Here is a 25,935-nt window from a genome sequence, read left to right on the forward strand (position 1 = left end):
ACTAGGAATGCAAAATTAAGTCATCTGGGGTGTCTTGCTTTAGCCTGACAAACCAATTCTAGTGCTTCTCTTTGGAAACGCTAAAATGGGATTTATTTTCAAGTAACCATGATTGGCAATAAAATACATATACCAATGGTTTTTTTTGTCAATGGGTGTTCAGAATATTATTTGGAGTATTTCTATTTTTGTATGAAATTGTAAGAGAGAAAGCCAGCATAATGCAAGCGCTTTCTTTTCAAATCTCGATAGATAGATAAATAGCTAGAGAACAAAAATGTGTAGTATGAGCAGTCAGATAAGATTTTATGCTTTATCCTTCTGCCATTTTCGATTATTCAGCACAGCCTCTCTTTAAAATGACCACTTGACCTTTGCTAGAACAGCCATTAACCTTCTATAGTCTAGCGTAAACAGCTTAATTTTCTGACAGTGGCATGACAGAAGAAATTACAAAGCCAATTCCCACTCTCAGCCCAAAACAGATGCTAAATGTAAATCACTCCATCTTCAAAAGAAGAACATTCTGCTCCAGTAACTCTGATGCTCTGGGTTTCTAGAGATCAATCTAAAATTTTAGCCCAAACAATGCATCTTTCATAAAAAGTGAGTTTGAAGATATGACTGTTGTCAACACTTGTATGCTTCATATAATGTTGCGGATATCACATAAGAACAAAAAATGTATTTTACTACTTCTCTTATTACCATGTATGCATTGTTTCCAATTCAAGAAAGAACACATCACATTTTATCAGAAGGCAATGACAGATTGTTTCCATTTGGAAACTCTTACAAACTTAAATAGTTTGAAACATCCATTGCACAGCCAGTGTACACTTCATATTCTTGCAAAATTTACCTCACACAAGTCAGCTTTCATAGATCCATATTTACTACATGTAATGCCATGTGTCAAGCTCAAGGCCTGTGGTCCTCCATGTCATTTTATGTGCCTGGCCAGGTAACGGATCACAACTCCAGCATTTCTCATCATTAGACCTCATGACTAGAGCTGATGGGAATTGTGATAAAGGAACATCCCAAAAATCAAATTTGTTCTGTTTAGTCAGGATAGCGTTTGATTTTAGATATAAGTCTTGTGGATATGGTGTCCTTTCACCTTTCCACTACCCCAGAGCCACAAGTGCTGATGAGTTGCAATTCCCATTATCCCTAGTCCATATGGCAGGTAATCAAAATGATGGGAGTTATCATTCATTAATATCTGGGGATCCAAACTGGGTAAAACCACTGTGTCAAAAATTATAGTTGGCCCTCTGAATCCACAGATTCTCAATGGATTCTGTGGCTCTTTGAAGACAACTATAAGGCTGATGTGGTCCTTGATGAAAATTATTTTGACACCTCTGACATTGGAAATCAGAACTTCCTACACCTAATCTTACTTCTGAATCTCAACCAGTTCAAAAAGACACCCATATCCATGAGGGGTATATTCCCAGCCAGACCATAGTTACCTGAAATTGTGGATATGGAAAAATGCTATTAAATTCCAGTCCCGAAATACCCCAATGTTGAACCGGAGGACTTAGATTCGTAGAGAGGTATTCTTTTTAGAAAATTGATATGTCCTCCAGTGAATTCTATGGTAATTCCCAGGGGAAGCATACCATAGAATTGTGCTATAAGACATGCAAATACCTAAACCATTTCCCCACAAGTGCAGTTAAATGAAACCACAGATATGAGCATTTAGATATGGGTATATGGGCTATACTGTATTTGCCTTTTATGAAAGCACCTCTCCAGATATCAGACAGAGATCATCAGATTATTTTAACTAATGCTGATAAGAATGCTATATATGATCTTCTGCATTAAAAGCACATGCTTAACACTGAGCTAACGAGCATTCTTCCCAAAATAAAGAGTGACGAGAAGCTAGCATAGCATGAAGTGACGAGAAGCCAGCATAGCTCGTCAATTTCCAGCAATACAAGTATTGTCGAAGGCTTTCATGGCCGGAATCACTGGGTTGTTGTAGGTTTTTCCGGGCTATATGGCCATGTTCTAGAGGCATTTTCTCCTGTTCTAGAGGCATTTTCTCGAGAGGAGAAAATGCCTCTAGAACAGGAGAAAATGCCTCTAGAACATGGCCATATAGCCCGGAAAAACCTACAACAACCCAATACAAGTATTGCTTGTACTTTCATTGATTTTTTAAAAAACAACCTTATGTGACTTTAGAGTAGAACAGACAACTCCGCATCTGTATGCTTGTCCACTATGCCCTGCCTCATGTACAGAGGAAGAATTGTTGGAGGCTACAGACAATGCCATTGCTGTTGCCTGTTTTTGGTCAAAAGATATTTGGCCACTTGCGCTCCTTCTATTTTAATCGGTTTTATGCTAATTTATACAATGCTTTTGATACGAAATAAATAAAATAAATAAATAACTTTCATTGATTGGGGAACTTTGCAAAGATGTAACTTACCCTTTTCCTAGGGAAAGCAGCACTGGATTCTCCAGACCAATGAGAACTCTGAAGGCATCATTAAGATTTTTGTACGAAAAATTGTCTGCTGCATCACCGACCACCACACAGTTTGGACTTGATTTGTCAATGCCATCAAATTCAGGGAGAACATCTAAAATAAAATAAACCAAACACAAAGATACCTCAGTTAATAATGCATCTGGTGGTGAAGAGATGCTAGAGAATCATAGACCTTTGACATGGGATTGGAATATTTCTATAGGAAACAATAAATAAACAGCAGGATTACATACTAGCAGGATTACATACCACAGCATTTTGTGCTTACCTAGAACATGTAAAACAACATTTGTGAACAGCAAAATAGAGAGAAAGTGAAACAGCAGACAAACCAGTCCCCTAACACATTAAGAAAAGTTAGAGAGAGCTATTATTTTGGTCACCAAAAGAAAAATCATAACAAATTGAATTTGTTCTTTTTTTTTTAAAGTAATCTTTTCATGCATGTTTGTAAAAGCCTTCAAGCAGAGCTTTCCAAACATTTCATGTGGGTGACGTACTTTCTAGATATGCATAATTTTCAACACAGTATCTCAGTTTTACTAGCAAAGTGGGGGCTAAGCCAACCCCTTACAAGAGATAAGGACACATACATGGATTGTAAGTATGTACTGTTTGGAGATACAACATTTCATGAAAACCATAATTTATATTTATAAAAATATGATTTATTGCTTATTTCTCATAGGCATAGAAATTTCTCATTACATTCGCATGACACACTGCAGCTGAAACACTAACATATTGTAATACATAGTTTGTAAAGTTTTGCTCTAGAAGGTTCAAAATCTGTGTGTTTACTTATGCAAGACTTCCCTGATCTGGTTGTTATATTTTTTGCATGTGCATACTGTTGGTTTTGAACAAAAGGTTTGTAGAAATATGTGGAAATTCTCTTTTGCACACCTATAGTTATTCTTTCTATGTCATTTAGCTTTTGGTGCCAAATTCTTTTTAAGGAAGCAATGCTCTGGAACATATCTACTGGTGTATGGGGTAAAGGTTTCACCTGACATTAAATCTAGTCATGTCCGACTCTGTGGATTGATGCTCATCTCCGTTTCTAAGCCAAAGAGCTGGTGTTATACATAGACACCTCCAAGATCATGTGGCTGGCATGACTGCATAGAGCACCATTACCTTCCTGCCGGAGCGGTACCTATTGATCTACACACATTTGCATGTTTTCGAACTGCTAGGTATACTGGTGTATACCTGTCATTAATACTTTTTAAAAATATTTTTTATTCCATTTCCAGTGAGAAAGAGTATTAGAAAGAAGGTAGACACATAAACTATAGCTACATTGGTTACACAACAAACAAACAAAAAGGAAACATTCACATATACTCCAACATTCATTCATTGTCCATGCATACAATACCATCTCTTCTTCCTTCTACTGGAGAATAGATTATAACAAAAGCTACATTGTGTTCCTTGCAAATCTGCCATTCTGCCAAATACACCACCTTTCTCCATTCCTTGGAGAAAGCGGTGGACATACAGAACCTGTGCTCCTGCATCTGCCACACTTTTGGAAAGTGAAAAGGTCTCTTATGCAACACATTTCTTGCTGTTGTTGTTCCAAAAAGTTGTAAATGGCTGACAGGTTGTTTTACAGCTAAAACTTGCTGACTCCATCAATTCTGGACTGATGTTGGTTTTCCTTCTTAAGTAAGGTGTATTGTGTTTGCTTCTTTAACTTTTTTTTAAAATCATTTTTGACTATGTAAACATGTTGTTTTCCACCACGGAGTTACTCATTGTCTCTGGTTAAATCAGCAGCTTAGTAGTTTTTCTTTCATCAGCTTTTTACAGTTTTCCAGGCTTCAATCTTAGAATGGTACCTTCAGTCTCTATGGGCCCCAGTCATACACCTTTCACACAATTTCATTCAAAACACACATCACATACCTATATTGCAAAGTCTCAAGAAATCATGCACTTTTTTCTTCTTTTGATAAAGAAATGCAACCTGGTTAAACTGGATCAGTCCAATCATGCTTAGAGTTATATATTCTAACTGTAATTTTTACTCCCTTGTATTTTGCAGAAAACCACAAAGAGTAAAAAGAGAAGGTCAAATTATTCTATTTTAAACATTTATAGTGAACTACATTATCTACATGATAATCTCATGTTGTTAAAAGAACAGCAACATATAGATTTTATTTATCAACAGGCTTGGGGCAAGGGACACAACATTCTGGAGTAGGAAAAAGGTTTCTTAAAAATAAAATAACAATGGTGGAAAACTGAAAAATAGACTTATGTACTCAGTAGGCACAGAACCATGAAGGTTACATGAAAAGGAAGCAGAAAACCTAGAGGGGTATTACTGACATTTTGCACACTTTATACACAACCATTTATTGCACATCTGACTCATTTTTGTGATAACATTCAGGGGAAGAACACAGGAAAAGACAACTCAAAATTCAAAACAACGAATACAATTGATACCCCAGATCTCAGCAGCAAGTTGCCATATGCAGCGCATTGTTTTGGGGACTTTGCCAAGGTGTTTTTGCATAAAGCACACCTTGGTTTTAAAGATCTAACAGTGATGATAGCATACTCATGCTGTGTTAAATGATGCTTTATGCCCATGCAGTTCCCTCTTCCCCCCTCTGAGTGTCTTTTGCTAGTATGCCACAATTTCAGGTCAGGTCATAAGCTACAGGGCATCTCAAAATATAGACACTTGATTGTTGGGAAAGCAAGCAAGTGTAGCTTCAACATGGCAAGCAGATATTGGAAATCAACTTGACACCACAAATATGCAGTTCAGCACTTTAGCAGTGTTCAGGGACACAACTTAAGAGCAAAAGTATACATCACGGTTGTGTCAAAACGTAATGCTTTTGATTTTCAAGATGAATTGACATATCTGAAAATGTGGCCATGTAGGTGCTTTGAAAAAATGAGAGAAGATAAGAGAGGCTGAAAAAATATGCTTTAACTCGAATGCATTTTATTTTACAATACTGTAGGCCCATGGATCCAGGCGTCATTGATACATAAAATTTACCAGGTTGTTGTAGGGTTTTTTTTGGGCTATATGGCCATGTTCTAGAGGCATTCTAGAGAATGCCTCTAGAACAAGGCCATATAGCCTGAAAAAACCTACAACAACCCAGTGATTCTGGCCATGAAAGCCTTTGACAATACATTTACCAGGTCATTCATTGTGTTTGGAATCAATCACCAAAAAGGGCATGCACAAAGGCACTACTACTTCTTTTTCTTTCTTTTTTTTTTTGAAATAAAAAACCCATCAAAGGTGGACAGGATATCTCTACAGCTGTGTAGGTATGTGCAGATAAAAATATATTTCAGCTATGAGCTTATGACATTTTCCCCTTGCCCACATAGTTCCCATGGAAGATGGCACAAAAACTTGCAAATTATCTGTTTTCAGTTATACTCTGTGGTTTCTGAAATGTCTTCATTCTCAACGAAGACAAGAGAATACTGTATGTTCAGATTACTCATTTATCCCATATGTGATAGTAACTGGATGTGTAACATTAAAAACCAACAAACCATCATGAACAAGGAGATGTGGCCTCAGCTGACGTTCCTTCAGAATTCGGCAGGCTGCTGGTGCTGGAGCAGTGACTTCGTTCACTACAATGTCAAAACCCAAATGCTGCAACTTCTCTACAAACTTTTCCCGAGTAGCTTGAGTTTCATTGGTGCAGAATCGCAGCTTCAGACCAGATGCCTTGATCCTGTCAGAACAAAATGATGAGAACTTAAAACTGCAAGTTAAAAATTACACTATGTAACACAATTTTTGTTCCTGTGTTATAAATGTCATTTCCTAATTCGTTCTATCATAAGAACATGGGAAAAGTTTATTTAACTGCAAAAACTTTTTTTTGCAGGATATTCTGCAGCACATTTTGCTATAGTTTTTCAAGGAATATTTTGTGGAGTCTCAACCAATTCAACATAGTTTCTGGAAGTCACAAAAACAAAGTTTCTGGAGTGTAGCAACAACAGTACTTGCAAAGTAAGTACTGCACAATTAAACAGGAGACAACACTTTCAAACCAGAAACAGAAAATTTTGTACATAGTGTTATAACGTCAAAGTATATAACTGATAACTCTCGTAAAAGAATCACTAGGTCAGAGGACTAATAGACTATGGGTAAAGAACCAATTGTGAAAATATATTAATTATTGTAACATGTTATCATTTAACCTAAATCTAGCATTCCACAAAAGGTTATCTAACTACTAGTGCAGCTAGACTTTCCAAGTTGATCCAGATGGATTTCCCAGCCTTTTGGAATAGGCTTTGACTATCCCTAAAGGTAATGGGGGGACGGATGGATGGGGGACCGGTTGGGAACCACTGGTCCAGAAGAACCTAAAAGAAGCACTAAACTCTCTACTTTCTCCATAGTGGTGTGTCTTCTGCCTTTTTTGAATCCCTCAGTGGAAAAAATTGTGGTAATTGTGTCTTGTTGACACTTCCCATAAAATAAACGCTGAAAAAAGGGTCAGTGCTTCTTTTAGGTTCCTCCAAAAACAGACTAAGTCTTGTCTACTCAGAAAAGGGATGTTTTGGTTATTTTTTTTAAAAAAAATTAGTGGCCTTTTTGAAAATGGCAGGAAAATGGTGGTGGTGGTGGCCATCAGGGTGGCACTTCTCTACAAAATAACCCAATGACATGGGTCATATCAAAATTCATCATTTTGACCCAAACCTTCAGTTGATTTTTACACAAGTACAAGAAATAGGTTCCCTAATCCTGATCTATAGAACAGATATACTACTAGACAATTGCAATATTTAGCAGTAAAGTTCAATGCGAATTCAAAATGAATATTACAGTTTGCTGAAATGCCAGATGTATTTATCTGAAGGTATGTCCTATTCAATACAGCAGGGCTCACTTTGGGGGGTAATAGTCAGGTTATAAGTATCTCAGAATTGACAGTGGCATGTGTTTATTATATCTCGTTTATTACACACTGCCTACATCCTTCAGAGATTGAAAATCTAGGAATTCAAATTGTTTACCAAAAAAAGACACCAAACCATGTTGCTTTGTTTCTATAATTCGACATACACAAGTATCGGCTCAAGCCAGACAAAATATATTTATTGGAAGCAATGCTCTAAAGTGAAAAACAGCTTGTGACCATTTCAAATATCAAAAAAGTCATCTTCAAATGCAGTTTCCCCCTCTCTTATTTGTCTTTCCTAATCGCAGGTATGTGAATTATCAATTATACTTAGTGGTTAATTGCCCTTCATAAAGATAGCTTTTTATTTTAAATTAAGCAGTTAATAAATTGTAACTAATAGCATCCACTTGTATATTATAAATATATCTTCATTGATTGGTGCAATGAATGTGAGACTCACTCATGAGCTAATGAAGCAATTGAGTAAAGAAGTGCAGCATGTACCCAGGGAATAATTATTGTTAATGAATTATGATGTGACCTTCTCAGAACAATGAACAATAGGTGTGACAGTTAAATGACAGCACTGCACATCTGTTATTCCAAATATTGTTTAAACCAGTGTATAAAAATAATGTATTTGTTTTCAACAAGGGCTCTAAAAACACTTATCTGGTACAAAAAAAGAAATGGTCATATTTAGTAAATAATGATTGGAGGACATGATTGACTTGAATTAGATTATTCATTCAGATGCTAGTTATTAGTTGACAGGTTAATTCATAAAGATCTGGATCAAATAAATCAAATAGTATGTGCACACGAAGGCACCTTCATGCAATGGTTTAAAACAGCCAGGGCCAGCCCAAAATATGTTTATACATGAGAATAGAATAACAATGTTGCTCTACCCAAAAATTCCAGACATATTTTTTGGGAGGGGGGCAAAGTATACAATTCAGAAGTTATTACCGTATATTCTGGCACATAAGACTACTTTTTAACCCAAGAAAATCTTCTCAAAAGTCAGGGATTGTCTTATATGCGGGGTCATCTTATACGCACAAGTAGTCTTATACACGGGAGTAGTTTTATACGCTGGAGTAGTCTTATGCGCGGGAGTAGTCTTATGCACGGGAGTAGTCTTATACACTGGAGTAGTCTTATAAACGGGAGTATTCTTATGCACAGGAGTAGTCTTATACACGGGAGTAGTCTTATAGAGCGGGTGCTGAAATTTCCGATCGGATTGGAGAATCTGTGGTTGCTGCATATGGTGGGGGGCACTCAAAAATGGCAATCGACGGTGCACAAGTACGGTAGAAGAAAATCCATTCATCTGGATTCGTGGACTTAATGTGGGCCCGATGGTGAGGTGAAGGGGTGCATCACTGGGAAGGTGTAAGTGAAGGGCAGAGCAAGCTGCAGGCGTCCAGGTTGCTCGGGGTATAGAAAAAAGAGATAGAGTATCTCTGGGCCCAGACAAACACACCTCTTTTACCTGTCTGTACCTCCTTGTCTGCCTCTCAGATCTTGCTCCTGAAGACTGCAGTGAAGCAGTGCAGGTGCGAATGTGCGAGATCTGAGAGGCGGACAAGGAGGTACAGTAATAGGAAAATTACCATGTTAAAATCAAATCTGATGCTTTTTTTAAAAAAAAATTGGTGCACGTTGGAAGAGGGGTAGTCTTATATGGCGAATACATCCCAACTGGAAAAGTTGGGAGTTGTCTTATATGTCTAGTCGTCATATATGCTGAAATATACGGTATCTCTGGAAGTAAAAATATAATGAAAATAAACTTAAACTACTCAAATGTGTTTTCTTGACCAACAAGAGGCTTCCTTCCTTCTGTCTAATGGTAGAGCTGGTCCTGAATATAGCAATGTTTTAATTCAGACTTAAAGTTCAAGTGGCAGTTCCAGGTAGAAAGTTTGGCTATAGTAGGGTGTGATAAACAGGTGAAGCCAAGATCATGAGGTTTAGCCTACCCTGATGCTTGGGAGACATAAATGCATGACAAAACATAAAGGCTGAACCAACCTCATAATTAGTAAATTCAGATTCAGCATTCCTTATCTACAATTCTGAAATACTTCAAAATCTAAAATTGTCCACGTGGTGGCTGAGATAGTGAAACTCTTGCTTTCTGATGGCTCCATATCCTCAAACTTTGTTTTATGTTCAAATTTATTTAAATATTGTGCATAAAATGACCATCAGGATATATATAAGATTTATATGAAATATAAATGAATTTTATGTTGAATTTTATGTTTAGATCTGGATCCCATCTTATAATATGCAAATATTTCAAAATTAGAAAAAAACATTTGGTCTCAAGCATTTTGGATAAAGGAGACTCGGCCTGTACAGCTTCCTTGAGATATGTCTTCGTTCATTTCCTGTTTGATTGCTATTCTTCATGATCAAAGAAGCCGCCATCAAAACAAAAACTAAGATTTCCTCCTGAAAATCGTTTGGAATTAAGGCAAGAAGAAATGGTTGCAACAAATGCAAGAAGCATAAATGGAGCATTAGCTTTGCCAACAACATATTCTGAAGGTCACCAGCTTTTCCTCCTATCTCATTTTGAGCCAACAAAATCACTTCCATCATGTGGTAAGCACCAACACAGAGAACCAAAATGGAAGAAACAGGGAATTGCAATTCCTTAAGGGCACTGAGCGGCTTCAGGATTCTATGTCAATAACACATTTTTCTTTATTACCTCATCAACAGCTTCAGGATCAAACTCATACAGGGAATCAGAGTACAAGATTAAGCCCTATTGACTCAAGAAAAGTCTGAGAACTTGAGCAAACTTTCTATGCTTTTACTATTACAGTAGAATCTCACTTATCCAGCCTTCGCTGTATTATCCAACGCAGTCTGCCTCTCACCCGGATCCACAGCTGTTTCAATACATTGCGATGTTATGGTGCTAAATTCGTAAATACAGTAATTACAACATAACGTCACCATATATTGAACTGTTTTTTCTGTTGATTTCTTGCAAAACATGATGTTTTGGTGCTTAATTGGTAAAATCAAAACATAATTTGATGTTTAATAGGCTTTTCCTTAATTCCTCCTTATTATCCAACATTTTTGCTTATCCAACGTTCTGCTGGCCCGTTTATGTTGGATAAGCAAGACTCTACTGCATTGTCCAATTTAAACCTGTCCCATTATATTACTAAATTAATTCTATCATACCATCACCAAAGGACTGAATAGATGCTAATCCTAGTTCAGTCAGGAATTATTTTAGAGAGAATAATCTTTCCAACAATTAGCCTTTTGGAAAAATGGAACTGAACAACAACATACCATATTTCACTAAGCAATTGTTGCACTTCCCTCTTCTTTTGATTGAAAAAGGGGTATGTGACTATTACGCGGTGAAAAAACTTCCAGCTATGGGGCTTCACTTAGCTGACAGCTGGGTGAAGCCCCATAGCTGAAAAGAGGGCAGGAGTTCAGGGAAGTGAATAAAGGGTGTGACTATTTTGTGAGGAATAGCAAAACACCAATTTTGCCACCCTAAAAATGGGGGTACAATCATTGTGTGGAGAATGGCTATTATGTGAGGAAATACGGTACTTTGTTTGCTCCTTCTAGCTCCTATGTTGCCTGGTGGAAAGTTGGCTCCGTTATCTAAAACACTGATTCTTAAACTGTCCTGACCTCAAATGGGGTCCCCTTAGTCCAATGTTAGGGTCACAAAAATTTTCTGAATGCCTCCCATTTTCACAAATCTGTTAGCAACAATGTGCACTGTTTATAGTGGACTGCGCAGAAAATGCTTCAGCTGTACGCCATAAAAAGGAAAATCAGCCTGTTTAGCAAGCATTGCAAATGCTGATTAATTTCCTGTTAGTGTTCCCTCACTTATTGCGGGGGTTACGTTCCAGGACCTCTCACAATAAGTGAAAAACTGCAATGTGGGGACGCTATATTTATTTTAATATTTATATATTATTTTAATAGTTATACACTATTTTAAGTCTTTATAAACTTAAAATAAAGTGAAGGAAAGGAAGGAAAGGCCCTTCAGGGCTGGAGGGAGGGAGAGAGGACTGAGGAGGGAAGGTGCCTCAGAGAGCGGTGGCGGCAAGACACGCGAAACAGAGAAAATACAGCGATATATATTTTAAATTAATTTTTTTAAAAACTGCAAAACAGCGAGTCCTCTAAAGGTGAACTGCAAAGTAGCGAGGGAACAGTGTAAATGTTTGATTTATACACCTATTTTATATACCTAAATACCTGGGATCATACAAAAAATTACCTGAAAATATTTTTTCAAAGATCAGGCTACAGCATGTTTTCATTGTTGTTATTATGAGTAAATATTCCAGCGAATCTGCAATAGGACCAAGAAAGGACCTATACTTGCAGAATTCTGTGGACACAAATGGGAGCCCAGAAAAAGTACTAAGGCATGTTTGAGTGCTGACACAACTCCAGATACTGATGCTTTTAGAGGTCTATGTAAAGTTTGCTCAGCTGATGCGTGTGAATCTTTTCTTCCTTCTGCCTTTTTCCAGAAGAAACAGCAGCAGCTATTTAGAAAGTAATGGTGCTCTGAGATGATCCTTTGATTTCTCCCCCTGCCCGCCTTGTCCAACTTGTGTCATCACCTTGTGTCATCTAAAAATAGGAAGAGAAGAAAGAGGGGCTACATTTTACATAACCACAGTATGACCCCAAAAAACGATGGCAAGGGCAGGTGGCTAAGACTATACAAGGTCACTCAGGATGTCCAATAATTGTCCTAACACTTTACCTGTTATGGCACAATAATGAGAGGTTTTTTTCATTATTTTCGGGTGAATGAACCTGGCAGATGCTGACAGCCAGCAGATGTGTAAAGTTCGAGGTGATTTGTAAGGGACCAGCTCATCTGACGCACAGTAATTGCATTGTGGGACATTGTCACTCAGACTCTTGTCCTGTTCTGTCAGAATGAGGTAAAGGTCAGTTCAAAGAACTGGCATAGCACAAGAGACAGCTCCTCACTGAAATTAAAAAAAATATTTTCATAGATCTCCTGTATCTTCAACCCACAACATGGGGAAACACAAGAAGGACTCTAGTAATATGACTTACACAAAACATGGGAAACTGTGAAATCTGTGGGTATTCTATCCATACAAGCAGATTCTAAAACTGTTGCCAATTCCCCTTTGTAGGTATTAAGCTCTTTCATTAATTTCTCCATCTGCTTTTTCCCTGACAAAAATATAACATTTTAATGTTTAACTTATCATTCTTCTAAGAGGTTCAAAATAAGTTACATGGGTTTGAACCTATTAACAAAGATGAACCAAGTCCAGAATTATATCAGATACCTTCAGAACATTTTCTAGGATCAAAGAAACCTCATTACCCAAAATTGTATTTGTTCACATTGCCTATCATTTTCCATTTAAACATTGCCAAATACATACCAGCATCCTGAAATACAATGAAAATACATGATTTGATATCTAGACATCCCTGGGAAAAACATAATGAGGTCAAATAACTGAGGTTTGCCTGACAAGTGATGGATTTGTTTGCTTCAGATTAGGTTTTATTATCCCATTTGGGGATAATACATCAGATTATGGGATTTGGAGAGGTTAGATTATCCCTTTTTAGATGCGGATAGACCTATATTTCAGATTCACATGCTTCCTTTCCTTCTTCCTTGAGGGTTTCAGTTCTCTCCTACACTAGTTCATAGCAAACCATGGCTAGTTTCTTACCTCAAACTTGTAAGTCTCATTTAAACAACCATTTCCACTCCTATTTTAGAGACAGGATGTGGTTTGCAAAAATACAAAATCTGATATTACTGAAAAAAGTCAAAGCAGAAAGTTCAAGTTGTACATTAAGGAAATAAAATAATGATTGTGGCCGATTTACATAGCTGCTGCTCTTTGGACCAACTGAAGTTTCTGAGCACTTTTCAAAGGCAGCCCCATGTAGAGTGCATTACAGTAGTCCAACCAGGATGTAAACAAGGCATGTATCACCATGGTCAGATCTGACTTCTCCAAGAATGGGCACAGTTGGTGCATTAGCTTTAACTGAACAAAAGCATTCTTTTGTTACTGCTGATACCTGGGCCTTCAGGTTCAGAGCCGAATCCAAGGGTACTCCCAAACTGTGAATCTGCGTTTTCAGGAGAAGCGTAATCCCATGTAACAAGCAGAATCCCTATTCCTAGATCTGTTTTACGACTCACCAGGAGTATCTTTGTTTTGTCAATTTGTTGGCACTCATCCAGTCTATTACAACTACCAGGCACTGGTTTAGCAAAGGAATCACTTCCTTGGAATTAGGTGGAAAGGACTGATTGAGTGATCTGCAAAAAAATGCACTCCAAAACACTGGATGATATCTCCCAGAGATTTCATGTATATGTTGAAGAGCATGGGGGAGACCACAGAGCCATGAGGGACCCCACAGGTCAGTGGCCAAGGAGTTGAAAAGGAGTCCCTCAGCACCACCTTCTGAGAACATTCCTCCAGAAAGGAACGGAGCCAATGAAGAACAGTACCTCCAAGCCCCATCTCAGAAAGGCAACCCAGAAGAATTGAAAGCCACTGAAAGGTCCAGGAGAACCCTCAGGGACACACTCCCTCTGTCTAGAACTCTGTGTAGGTCATTCGCCAAGGTGACCAAAGATGTCCCTGTCCCATAAGCAGACCTGAAACCAGACTGAAATGGATCTAGATAATCAGCTTATCTGGTCTGTGTTTGTCCAGTACAGAGGGATCTAGGAAAGGTTTATTTAAAAGTAATCTTACCACAGTCTCATTGAGACCTGCAAGGAATCTGCCCTGATGTAAGGAGGCATCAATCACTTCCCTGACCCACTCCACCAGTTCCCCTCTAGCCTGTTTTATGAGCCACGAAGGCCAAGGGTCTAGAGCTCATGTGGTGGCTTTCACTTCTTCAAGAATCCTGTACACATACTTAGGTTGCACAAATTGAAAGGTATCTATCAACATTGGACAAGCGCATGATAAGGTTACATCACCAAAGTTATATCAATTATGGTGCACAAATCCAAGTGATTTTAATGGCCAACATTCTCTTTTGGGCCAGGTTGGATTAGGCCTCTAATCACCAAAAACAGCTCTGCTGGGTGATTTTGTGCTGCAAGTATTCAACGTTAAACATCTGAAATCCCAAACACTTTTGGTCTCAAGGAAAGCAGATAAAGGATATTCAACCTGTATCTCTTTAAAACAACTTCCCCATTCCCTTTCACCATACTTTTCTTTATCCTCATCCCATAACCTGGATTTATAATCTTTTATTTCCTTTTTGGCCTCTTTGGTCTTTTCTTAAAACCTTTACCTATTAAGTTCTCTTTGTTTATGTTCAATGGCAATGCCCTTCTCTCCCTTCTTCTATTTCTTTAACCTCCTTCTCATTTAACCATTTTAATAGCAAGGAAAAGCAAAAAGTAGAAGAAAAGGAAATGGGTCGTGATAAACAGAAGGTAGGCCAACAGAAAGAGTTGGAGCAAAGGTGATGAACTGAGTTGAGCTTGTGTACAGTAAGCATACAAGTGATCTCTTTTATGGGACAGTTATGGGACAGAAAACTGGGGCAACTAAGAGGGTAATTTTTAATGAGCTTGGCCTATACCACAGAACAGCTTAAGGTTGCTGCTAGTAAAAGTCGTATGTAATTTCAAGAACAAATCAACAAATAATGAACAGATGGATTATGTTCAGACACCATGGCTATATCAATTGGAGCAGCTTAGTACCACTTTATGTGCCAAGGATCCATCTTGCAGAATCCTGGAGCTAGTAGCTTTGTGAGATACTTAGAATTCTTTACTGGGAAGAATCTAGTGCTTTGCCTCTCAGGAGTGGGATGAAGTTCTCCTTCGGAGTACTTCACCAAATTACAAATCCTGGGATCTTGCAACATGGAGACATGACAGCTCAAGGTGGTACCACAAGCTTCACCTTGGGAGAGCGCGGATGAGCTCCCTGTGTCAGCTCCAGCTCCCCATGCAAGGAGATGAGAGAAGCCTCCTACAAGGATGATAAAACATCAAAACAGCATTGAAAGGTCTTGCAGCTTCAAAGCCTGACTGGTTGCTACAAACTATCTACAAATCTACTATGAAAATCCAACAAATGCAATGTTCAGCAAAGGACAAAAGGGATCCTCTCACCTCTGCAGGAGTCTACCGTATACCATGCAGCTGTGGACAAGTCTACATTGGGACCTCAAAACGCAGCATTGCCCAAACACAAATCAAGGAACATAAAAGGCACTGCAGACTAATCCAACCTGAGAAGTCAGACATAGCGCAATGGGTTAAACCCTTGTGCCAGCAGGCCTGCTGACCAATAGGTCAGCGGTTTAAATCTGGGGAGAGCAATTTGAGCTCCCTCTGTCAGCTCCACCTCCCCATGTAGGGAGATGAGAGAAGCCTCCCACAAGGATGGTAAAACATCAAAACATCTGGGCGTCCCCTGGACAATGTCCTGGCAGACAGCCAATTCTCTCACACCAGAAGTGACTTCCAGTTTCTCAAGTAGCTACTGGGACAGGATACATTTTTTTCATCTCAGAGTAAGTCAATACCAGTGTCCCAAAATTTAGAGGAACATGTTCACCAACCGCACAAAAAGGACAACTATGGTTTGAGCAAAGCCTGCAATTACTGAGAGTTTGCCAGACCATCCCAAAGTGATTTCAGTGTGCAACATTTGAACACAGCATCATTCAGTTATAATCACAGTTTCATGTAACAGCTATCTGGTCAGGAATATATTCCCAATGGATAATGGATACAGGGGTCTTACTGAAGAACTGATAAATTATTCTGTTTCACTAACGGATAGAAGTGTATCTCTGGGGCGCAGGCAACTTATCACATTTTATCCAAACTCCTTGTCCTTGCGACTGATTGAGAAGCATGAGGTTTTGCAAACTAGAGACAAGCTTTGCAGAGCATGCATTTGGTGGTTTATTCTTCTGAACACTAAGGTGTGAAAATCCTTGTCTCTTTAGAATAATAACTAGGATTCAATATTGTATACTTAGCCATCTAGCACAAATGATAACAGTATGACAATCTAGAGAACTATGGATTTTGGATATGTGTGTGTGATGTGGATTCCCCCCCCCCCCCAAAAAAAAATTCAAAAATTTCCCACAGAAAATATCCCGACTACTCTGACTTATGCACTGCAAAATCAGTAGAATGGGGTGGAAAATGCCACTAGTCTTTGAGGATGGAGGACTTTTGGCAGCTGTGTTAAGTGCAAATAGTACTATTAACAGATGCCATGCAAGGAAGTTCAAAATGACATAAATAGAGAAGAATAGCCAAGCAGCTAGAGTTCGAAAGGAATCCAACAAGCAGCATGTCTTAACAACCATACAACCAGTGATCCTTTGAAAATGCACAATTCGGCTTCAACAAACACGCAACCCTTTCTGTCCAACAATGCAGGGCCCTCAATTCTATTGTTCTAGCCCAAAACATAAAACAGTAGCCTCAGGGATTTATTATCTATTAACAGCAACCCACTGCTTAAAAGTTCACCAATTAGTTCTCTGATCTTTCTGAAAGGAGATCTAATTGTAAGTTGAAATTGCATGAAAAAGCTTATCTTTATAGGCATGCAGCAGTAAAGCCATTCTGTCCTCGCTTGTGTTTAGCCCAAAGACACCTATGAACCTTGGTAGTTCAACTATTATTTAATTAGCTAGAACAGCCCAGGAAATAAATTTATATTCCATTACCACTATAGTGGGCTGCCTTAATCACAACATTTTTATGGGCAATATAACCTGGTAATCATATTACGCTGGCCTTTGTTTAATACTGATGGATAGTTAACTGTTTGCCTTTGAAGCCACTAATTATCATCTATAAAAGCCAATCAAATCCAATACAACACTTCCACTGTGAAACCATTATGATACTTTGTATTTAAAGAGCATCTGTTGGTAAACAATTAACGAGACTAACAGAAAGGAAGCAATTCTTTGCCTCATTTTAATAATTGCTTAGCTAATGCTTTGCAACAGGAAGTAAAGTGGGTAGCTCATCCAGCTGTTTCCCATTGCAAAAGCTACAAAGACATGCCAATTACTGCTATCCTGGAAGTTACAGACAGTATGCCATGTTCATTTGGGGGGGGGGGGGGCAATAATATTAGGCACCAAAGATACACTGTTTTGTATACAGGTCGGTGACAGGCGGATGAGAATGATGAGCTACTGTCAGTTCTCCAATAGGAAGACATGCACATGCTATTGGATTTGACTAGAAGTGCTAAAACAAAGGATGAATCTACACTGTAAACAATGTGGTTTGCTGCCACTTCATCTTTGATGTCTCAATGCTATGGAATCATGGCATGGTAAACTTTTTTACCTTCTCTGCCAAATAGTGCTGGTGCATCATACATTTTGGCAAAACGGCATTTGGGAAGGAAGAAATTTTCCATCCTTGCTTTACAGCAGTGTTTCTCAACCTGGGGGTTGAGACGCAGGGGGTGTGTGTCACAAGGGGGTGTCAGAGGGGTTGCCAAAGATAATCAGAAAACACAGTATTTTCTGTTGGCCATGGGGGTTTTGTGTGAGAATTTTGGCCAAATTCTATTGTTCAGAATGCTCTTTGATTGTAGGTGAACTATAAATTCCAGCAACTATAACTGCCAAATATCAGTCAATTTTCCCCAAACTCCTCCAGTGTTCACATTTGGCCATATTGAGTATTTGTGCCAAGTTTGGTCCAGATCTATCATTGTTTGAGTCCACAGTGTTCTCTGGATGTAGGTGAACTATAACTTCAAAACTCAAGGTTTCTGCACACCAAACGCTTCCAGTATTTTTTGTTGTTCTGTGTGCCAAGTCTGGTTCAATTCCATCATTGGTGGAGTTCAGAATGCTCTTTGTTTATAGTTTAACTATAAATCCCAGCAACGACAACCCCTAAAAGACAAAATCAACACCCTCCCCAACCCCACCAGTATTCAAATATGGGCATATTTGGGTATTTGTGTCCAATTTGGTCCAGTGAATGAAAATATATCCTGCATATCAGATACTTTATAGCACTCTAAACTAATGGTTTACAAGTAGCAAAATTACATTTATGAAGTAGCAACGAAAATAATTTTATGTTTGGGGGTCACTACAACATGAGGGGCTGTATTAAGGGGCTGAGGCATTTGGATGGTTGAGAAGCACTGCTTTAGAGTGCTGGAAATGGTTTCATCTCTGGCAGGTTTGCCTCTGGATCCTAGTTTGTGGTTAAAGGTAAAATGACAGTGCAGGGCAATTTCCAATGTGTTAAGCTCTGAGCACCTATGATTCCTAAAATGACACATTCCACACTTAATATCTGATTATAGGAAACTGATACTTAAATAGACATATCTGCTAACTTGACAGCTATTTGGGGTCTGAGGTGGTTTCACAATCATTTTCCAACTAAGAAGGTTGACCCATTCTTAACATCAATAATGTGGCATTGTATGAGCCTATTATATCATCTCTTGCTATTACGGTATGACCCTTATATCCACAGATTCTATACCTATGATATTACTTATCGATGCTTCAAAAATGCCTCCCCAACTCCAGCAGTGTTTCTGGGCCTCTCTATGTCCCCCAGTGCAATTCTTTGGTATATTTCCAGCCCAAGAACAGTCAAAATATAGGGTTTGCTATTATCCACAGTTCAAAGTATCTAGGGGTGGTGGTGTCTTTTGATGTATCCCCCATGGATATGGGGATCATGTTGTAATATTCATGACCAAGATAACTGATGCAACATCTGAAAACAATATTTCTACTATCCTAGAATTATATATTCTCTAGTTGCTCTGGCAGCCTTTTTCCTTCTAATAACTGCTAGTTCTCAGCCACAATGAAACTTTGCATGGAAGATCAGAAATAGAGGCAAAGATGAAAAGATTTCACTATGTAACAAAATTTGAAATAAAATGTTCCTGGTTTGAAAGTGTTATTTTCTGTTGAATTGTGCAACTCCATAAACTTAATTTTTGTGGCTTTTTTTTTTTGTCGTGTCAGGAGCATCCTGTTGTGAGAGAATTGGCCGTCTGCAAGGACGTTGCCCAGGGGACGCCTGGATGATTTTTGATGTTTTTATCATCCTTGTGGGAGGCTTCTCTCATGTCCCCGCATGAGGAGCTGGAGCTGATAGAGGGAGCTCGTCTGCCTCTCCCTGGATTCGAACCTGCAACCTGTCGGTCTTCAGTCCTTCTTCAGTCCTGCCGGCACAGGGCTTTAACCCACTGCACCACCGGGGGCTCCTTTGTGGCTAAGGGAAGTACTATTAGTTCCTTCAATCTAACCACTTCGTAATTTTCCTTAATGAAAATATGCTATTTTTAACCTTTGTGCAGATCACAAAAACAACTTTTTTTGCATTTTAATAAACTTTACCAATGTTTTTATGATAGAGCCAATTAGGAAATGACATTTATAACCCAGGAACAAAAATTGTGTTACATAGTGTTTTTGAAAAATAGCATTTAATCTGAATGGGGAGAGATGGTGCGTAAATTATAGATTCCAACACAGATAACAACAGAAAAAAGAAGGAAGGAAGGAAGGAAGGAGAAAAATCAAGAATATGCTCCAATTGTGGTGGTCTTAGCAGGCGGTATTGATGATTATTGTAAGTCTTTTAAAATAGCTCTGAGAGGGTGGATTTAACACATCTATTCCTTTATTGGAAAAAGTAGAATCCTTCTATTAGATTCTGGATTAAGCACAGAAAAATGTCAGACAAGGTATTTTCTTTATGATATCGAAGCTGTAATCCTTGTCACATTTATGGGAAGTAACTCCCCACCCCCACCCCCTTAAAAAAAACAACACGATGGGGCTTATGTCTGAATGAAAAACAACAAGAGTGTAAAGGTACTCTTTTGACATTTTAATGTAAAAATGCAACAAAGTCATAGACATGAACAGACATTTTTCATAACACAATGTAATATACTTCGGCTTGAATATTAGAAGTGATGTAAGTTCATATAAATGCAGCTCGTGCATTTGGAAGTCTTTGTTTGGGGTGCTGAGAACTATTTTTTTGTCCCTTGAGCCCCATCCCAAAACCTCTCACAGTCGGCCATGTCACACATACACTACAGTTGCTCTTTGTCATCTCAGAGATTGAGTAGAAGGCAATTCATACATACAGATCTGGCTACTCTGGGATCTTCTTCTTTGTGGTTTTAGTTGCTTCCTCTTCTCTTCCCATCTGCTGAAAGGCAGGTAATAATAATAATAATAATAATAATAATAATAATTATTATTATTATTATTATTTATATCCCTCCCGCCCCTCCCCAAGGGGACTCGGAGCGGTAATAATAATAATAATAATAATAATAATAATAATAATAATAAGGGCATGCGTACATTTGGTACAAAAGAGAGAGAAGAGAAAAGAACTTTGGTAACCACTTTGTCCGCTCATCACTTTTAAGAATATGGAATCGATACAAGAGGCATTTTTACACACACAAAAACCCCACTGTGGCTATCCCCAGTGGAAGCCAATCAAAGGAGACTGTTGGGCTGGTTGAAAAGACTGACCTATAAAGATCTTCTGGATAAAGACTTATTATCATTGAAAACACATGAAGAATTAAAACAGAATTTCCCTAACATCACGTGGTTACACTACCTACAAATTAAGGAATATTATAAGCAGGATAAGAAATGCGGCTTTCATAATAAGGAAGAGTTTTGGGATAAAATTTTGAAAACAGAAAAAAAGAACATAACAAAATTTATGATAAATTACTTGCATGGTCAACAAAAGGGGAAGTAATAAAAATTGTATGCCAAAGTGGAATGAAAATTTTAAAAGATCGATACCTCTGGTAGATTGGGAACTAATGTGGAATAAAAAACTAAATAATACATACGCATCTGACTTAAAGGAAAACTGGCTAAAAATGTTCCATCAGTGGTATATTACACCAAAAAAATTAAACCAAATGTATAAAAACACCTCTAAAAATTGTTGGAAATGTAATGAACATGAAGGGAGCTTCTATTACCTTTGGTGGACTTGCAGGGAAGCTCAGAAATACTGGAAATCAATCCACAAAGGTTGTCAACAAATCCTCTCAAAAATTTTCCAAAAAAACCGGAGTACTTCCTCTTAGGAATTACTGATAGGGACATTAAACTAGACTCGAATGAAGATATTTTGTTTATATATCTAACGACAGCCGCTAGGATACTATATGCAAAAGTTTGGAAACAGAAGGAAATACCAGAAAGGGACCAATGATTAATAAAAATAAATGAAATTAAAGAAATGGATAAATTAACTTTCTTATTAAAGAGGAATACAGGTAACCTGATTAAACAAACAGACTGGTCACAAGTGGAGAATTACATAGAAAAAAAAGAAATAAAGGAAACTGATACTGAACTATACAATAAGAGGATACAAGAGTGGCAAAACCTCGGGCTTTGATATATTTTTCTTTTTTCATTTATCATAACTTGGAAGATTTAATGGATTATAAAGTTGAACTCGCAAAGAATCAGAAGGAAATCACAAACCTTTTTTTCCTCTTTTTCTCTTTCCTCTTTTTCATTTTTTAAAATTTCATTGTTTCCTACTTTTCTTTAAATTGAATTGTTCCCCCTCTTTACTTGGAATTATTACATATATTTACTTGATCTTTATATATTAAGATAAAAATTTTGTTCAAATAATAATAATAATAATAATAATAATAAACACATAACAATTAAGCAAGTAAATTAATAATAATAATAATAATAATAACAACACTTTATTTGTATCCCGCTACCATCTCCCCAAGGGACTCAGTGCGGCTTACATGAGGCCGAGCCCAAATACAACAATACAAGCAATGTTAACAATAATACAAGCAATTAATATAAAAACATGGACAATAAAATAATACAACATTAACAATAAGACCTGCATGCGAAACTTCAGGAGAGAGTGCTTCTGGAACATTGCCATACAGCACAAAAAACTTACAGCAACCAGTTTAATTTAATGTTTAATGTTTTTAACTTGTTAGGACAACTTCAGTGGCCTGGGGTACATTAATTTTAATAATAATGATATATATGATTACATTTAAGTTTATTTATATTTATGTAACTTGTGGTTTATGCAATGTCTGCATTTATTGTTTATATGTTGGGTGGGTGGGATGATGGTTTTCTGTCCTATGTAGTTGCCCTTTTTTATTTGTTCACTGCTTTGAGTCCCATCTCTGGGAGAAAAGCGGGAGAAAAGTAAGTAAATAAATAATGATAATATGCTGAAGGGGGTAGAAAAGGAGTTTGAACTGAGGACAAACTGTGGCTAAAGGAACTCCTATGGCTTTCACTTGAATTTTGTACTCATTGAGAATACATAAGTAAAGGGTAAAGGTCCAGTCGTGACCAACTCTGGGTGTTGGTGCTCATCTCCATTTCTAAGCCGAAGAGCCGGTGTTGTCAGTAGACATTTCCAAGGTCATGTGGCTGGCATGACTGCATGGAGTACCGTTACCTTCCCGCCAGAGCGGTACCTATTGATCTACTCACATTTGCATGTTTTTGAACTGCTAGGTTGGCAGAAGCTGGGGCTAACAGCGGGAGCTCACCCCACTCCCCGGATTTGAACCTGTGACCTTTTGGTCAACAAGTTCAGCAGCTCAGCGCTTTAACCCTCTGCGTCACGAAGGACTCCTGAGAATACATTTATGTGTCTTATATACAGGATGGTTATTCCTTGTCAAAAATTTTGAAATCCAAAATTGTCCACATGGATGGCCCACTTAGTGATTTTGTCTTCTGATGCTTCAATATACAGAAACTGTTTTATTCATACCATTATTTGAAATATATTGTGTTTTAAAATTACCTTCAGGCTATCTGTATAAGGTGTATATGAAGTATAAATGAATTTTGTGTTTAAACTTGGGTCACATCTCCAAGATACCTCATTATGGACATATACGTAGATACAGGTGGTCCAAAATCCACCAAAAAAAAACCCATCCTAAGGCAAACCTAACTTGGAGAAACTTAACAGTGTTGATTTTAAAGAGAAATATCAACAAAGTGTAGGTTGGTATGTGGCAGACAAAAAACGGGAAGCGTGGCTATTTAATCTTGCTATTTATTTATTCACTAACTTATTGCGATTTTTTTAAGTGTCAGCATCACCAGAACCTAACAGATGTCATATTCCCTCCAAGAAGGGTTTTTATAGCTCAAATGGCACAATTATCTCCACCAAATCCCAGAGTCATGCTCTGTGTCCACCAATTCAACCCCCTTGGCCCATCTTGAATTGTTTTACAATTTGAGTTGGGCTATCCTCCCTTACAGCTCTTCCCTTGTAAGACTCTGCAGGTAGCTTATTCTAACATGACAGTCCAGCTGCTCTGCCCTAGATTTCCCTTCTCTTTTACAAAGTCCCCCGTTGAACATTGTGCGGACAGATGCCCTATTGCAGCCAAACAACAGGACGTTGTAAATGTCCAACCGTTGTGGTCTTTTCAAATGCACACGTTAATAGGTATGCTATCAGCATACAGCTGTAAATGCAAAGAGCTGGTCTCAGGCAGGAGGAGGCGTTTTATTGCTCTGTTACCACCCTCTGTATTGTAACTGGCCAGCTCCTCACTGGTTGCAACAGGAAAAGCAAATAGCTTGCCTCATGTAGATGCTGTATAAACCAATCAGGGCAATAATGGCCCAGGACAGAGGAGATGGTCTGGCTGATTTGATACAGGGTTTCAAACAAGGGACTTGCTATTGATTCTTGCTTATCACAGCAATAAACTGAGCTATACAAGTAATTCCTACCAAGGGCAAAGTTTACATAAAACGTCTTCCTATGTTATTTTAAAAAATGCAGAAAGCCTTGCACAATATATATACAGTGGGTTACTTTGAGTTTTCCAGGCTAGATGGCCATGTTCCAAAAGAATTCTCTCCTGACATTTCTCCCACATCTATGGCAGGCATCCTCAGAGGAGCCCCCGGTGGCGCAGTGGGTTAAACCCCTGTGCCGGCAGGACTGAAGACCGACAGGTCGCAGGTTCAAATCCGGGGAGAGGTGGATGAGCTCCCTCTATCAACTCCAGCTCCTCATGCGGGGACATGAGAGAAGTCTCCCACAAGGATGATAAAAACATCAAATCATCCGGGCGTCCCCTGGGCAATGCCCTTGCAGACGGCCAATTCTCTCACACCAGAAGTGACTTGCAGTTTATCAAGTCACTCCTGAACACGACGCCAGACATCCTCAGAGGTTGATGGGTCTGGTGGAAAACTACACAAGTGAGGTTTATATATCTGTGGAATGTCCAGGGTGGGAGATAGAGCTCTTGTCTGCTTGAGACCAGTGTGAATGTTGCAACTGACCAGCAAACGCAGCTCTCAAACACAAATCAAGGAACATTAACGGCACTGCAGACTAATTCAGCCTGAGAAGTGAGCCATAGCAGAGCACCTGATAAACCAACCTGGACACAGCATATTATTTGAGAACCACAGAAATGCTGGACCACTCTAACAACTACTATGTCAGGCTACACAGAGAGGCCATTGAAATCCACAAGCATGTGGACAATTTCAACATAAAGGAGGAAACCATGAAAATGAACAAAATCTGGCTACCAGTTTTTAAAAACTCTAAAATCAGGACAGTAAACAAAGAGCAACACTCAAAAAGCAGAGGAATTTCAGACATGAAACAATCAAGGCCAGTTAACACCTTCAAACAAAGGATTTCCTGCAGGCAGCAATCAGCCAGGCCTTGAAGCAGCAAGACCATTAAATGCCAATCAAGGTGATCAATTGCTACATCCACACTGGCCTCAAGCAGACAAGAGTTCTTTCTCCCACCCTGGACATTCCACAGATATATAAATTTCACTTGCCTAGTTTCCATCAGACTTCACAACCTCTGAGGATGCTTACCATAGATGTGGGTAAAACATCAAGAGGGAATGCTTCTGGAACATACCATACAACCCAGAAAACTCACAGCAACCAGTGATTCCAGCCATGAAAGACTTTGACAACAAAATGTGTGTGTGTGTGTGTGTGTGTGTGTATAATCTTTCTGTATAAGTCAGAATTTATTTATATGTATGTTTGATCCACAAAAGCTCCTACGTGGTTTGATGAACTGCAGTAGTGGACTGGTGAGGGTGTCAGATTGCCCAATGGCAAGTGGTCTCCTTAAACATTAGACAATATATTTAAAATGTCAATGACCTTTTAGTAGTTTGCAAACATAATAGAAATTTCAATATTATTACTGAATACAAGTAACTTTTATCTTGTGTTACAAAAATTAATAAAATCATTTTCCTGTAATGCTTTACATTCAGAATTAGCTTTTCAAGGTTATTTATTATATGAATATTATATGAAATGTGAATAGATCAATAGGTACCGCTTCTG

The 25,935-nt window shown here is 38.3% G+C and overlaps 1 protein-coding gene across 1 annotated transcript in view; it reads right to left on the bottom strand.

Annotated features, from left to right (window-relative positions):
- LHPP (phospholysine phosphohistidine inorganic pyrophosphate phosphatase) overlaps positions 1–25,935 on the bottom strand; it is a 183,108-nt gene that overhangs the window by 148,288 nt on the left and 8,885 nt on the right. The window contains exons 2-3 of the mRNA XM_067465794.1: positions 6,074–6,261; positions 2,462–2,615 (exon numbers count right to left, since the gene is read on the bottom strand). Coding sequence (XP_067321895.1) covers positions 2,462–2,615; positions 6,074–6,261 — 342 coding nt within the window. The remainder of the gene's footprint in view (positions 1–2,461; positions 2,616–6,073; positions 6,262–25,935) is intronic.

This window comes from Anolis sagrei, chromosome 3 (assembly GCF_037176765.1).
Source record: "Anolis sagrei isolate rAnoSag1 chromosome 3, rAnoSag1.mat, whole genome shotgun sequence".
NCBI classification, from domain to species: domain Eukaryota; kingdom Metazoa; phylum Chordata; class Lepidosauria; order Squamata; family Dactyloidae; genus Anolis; species Anolis sagrei.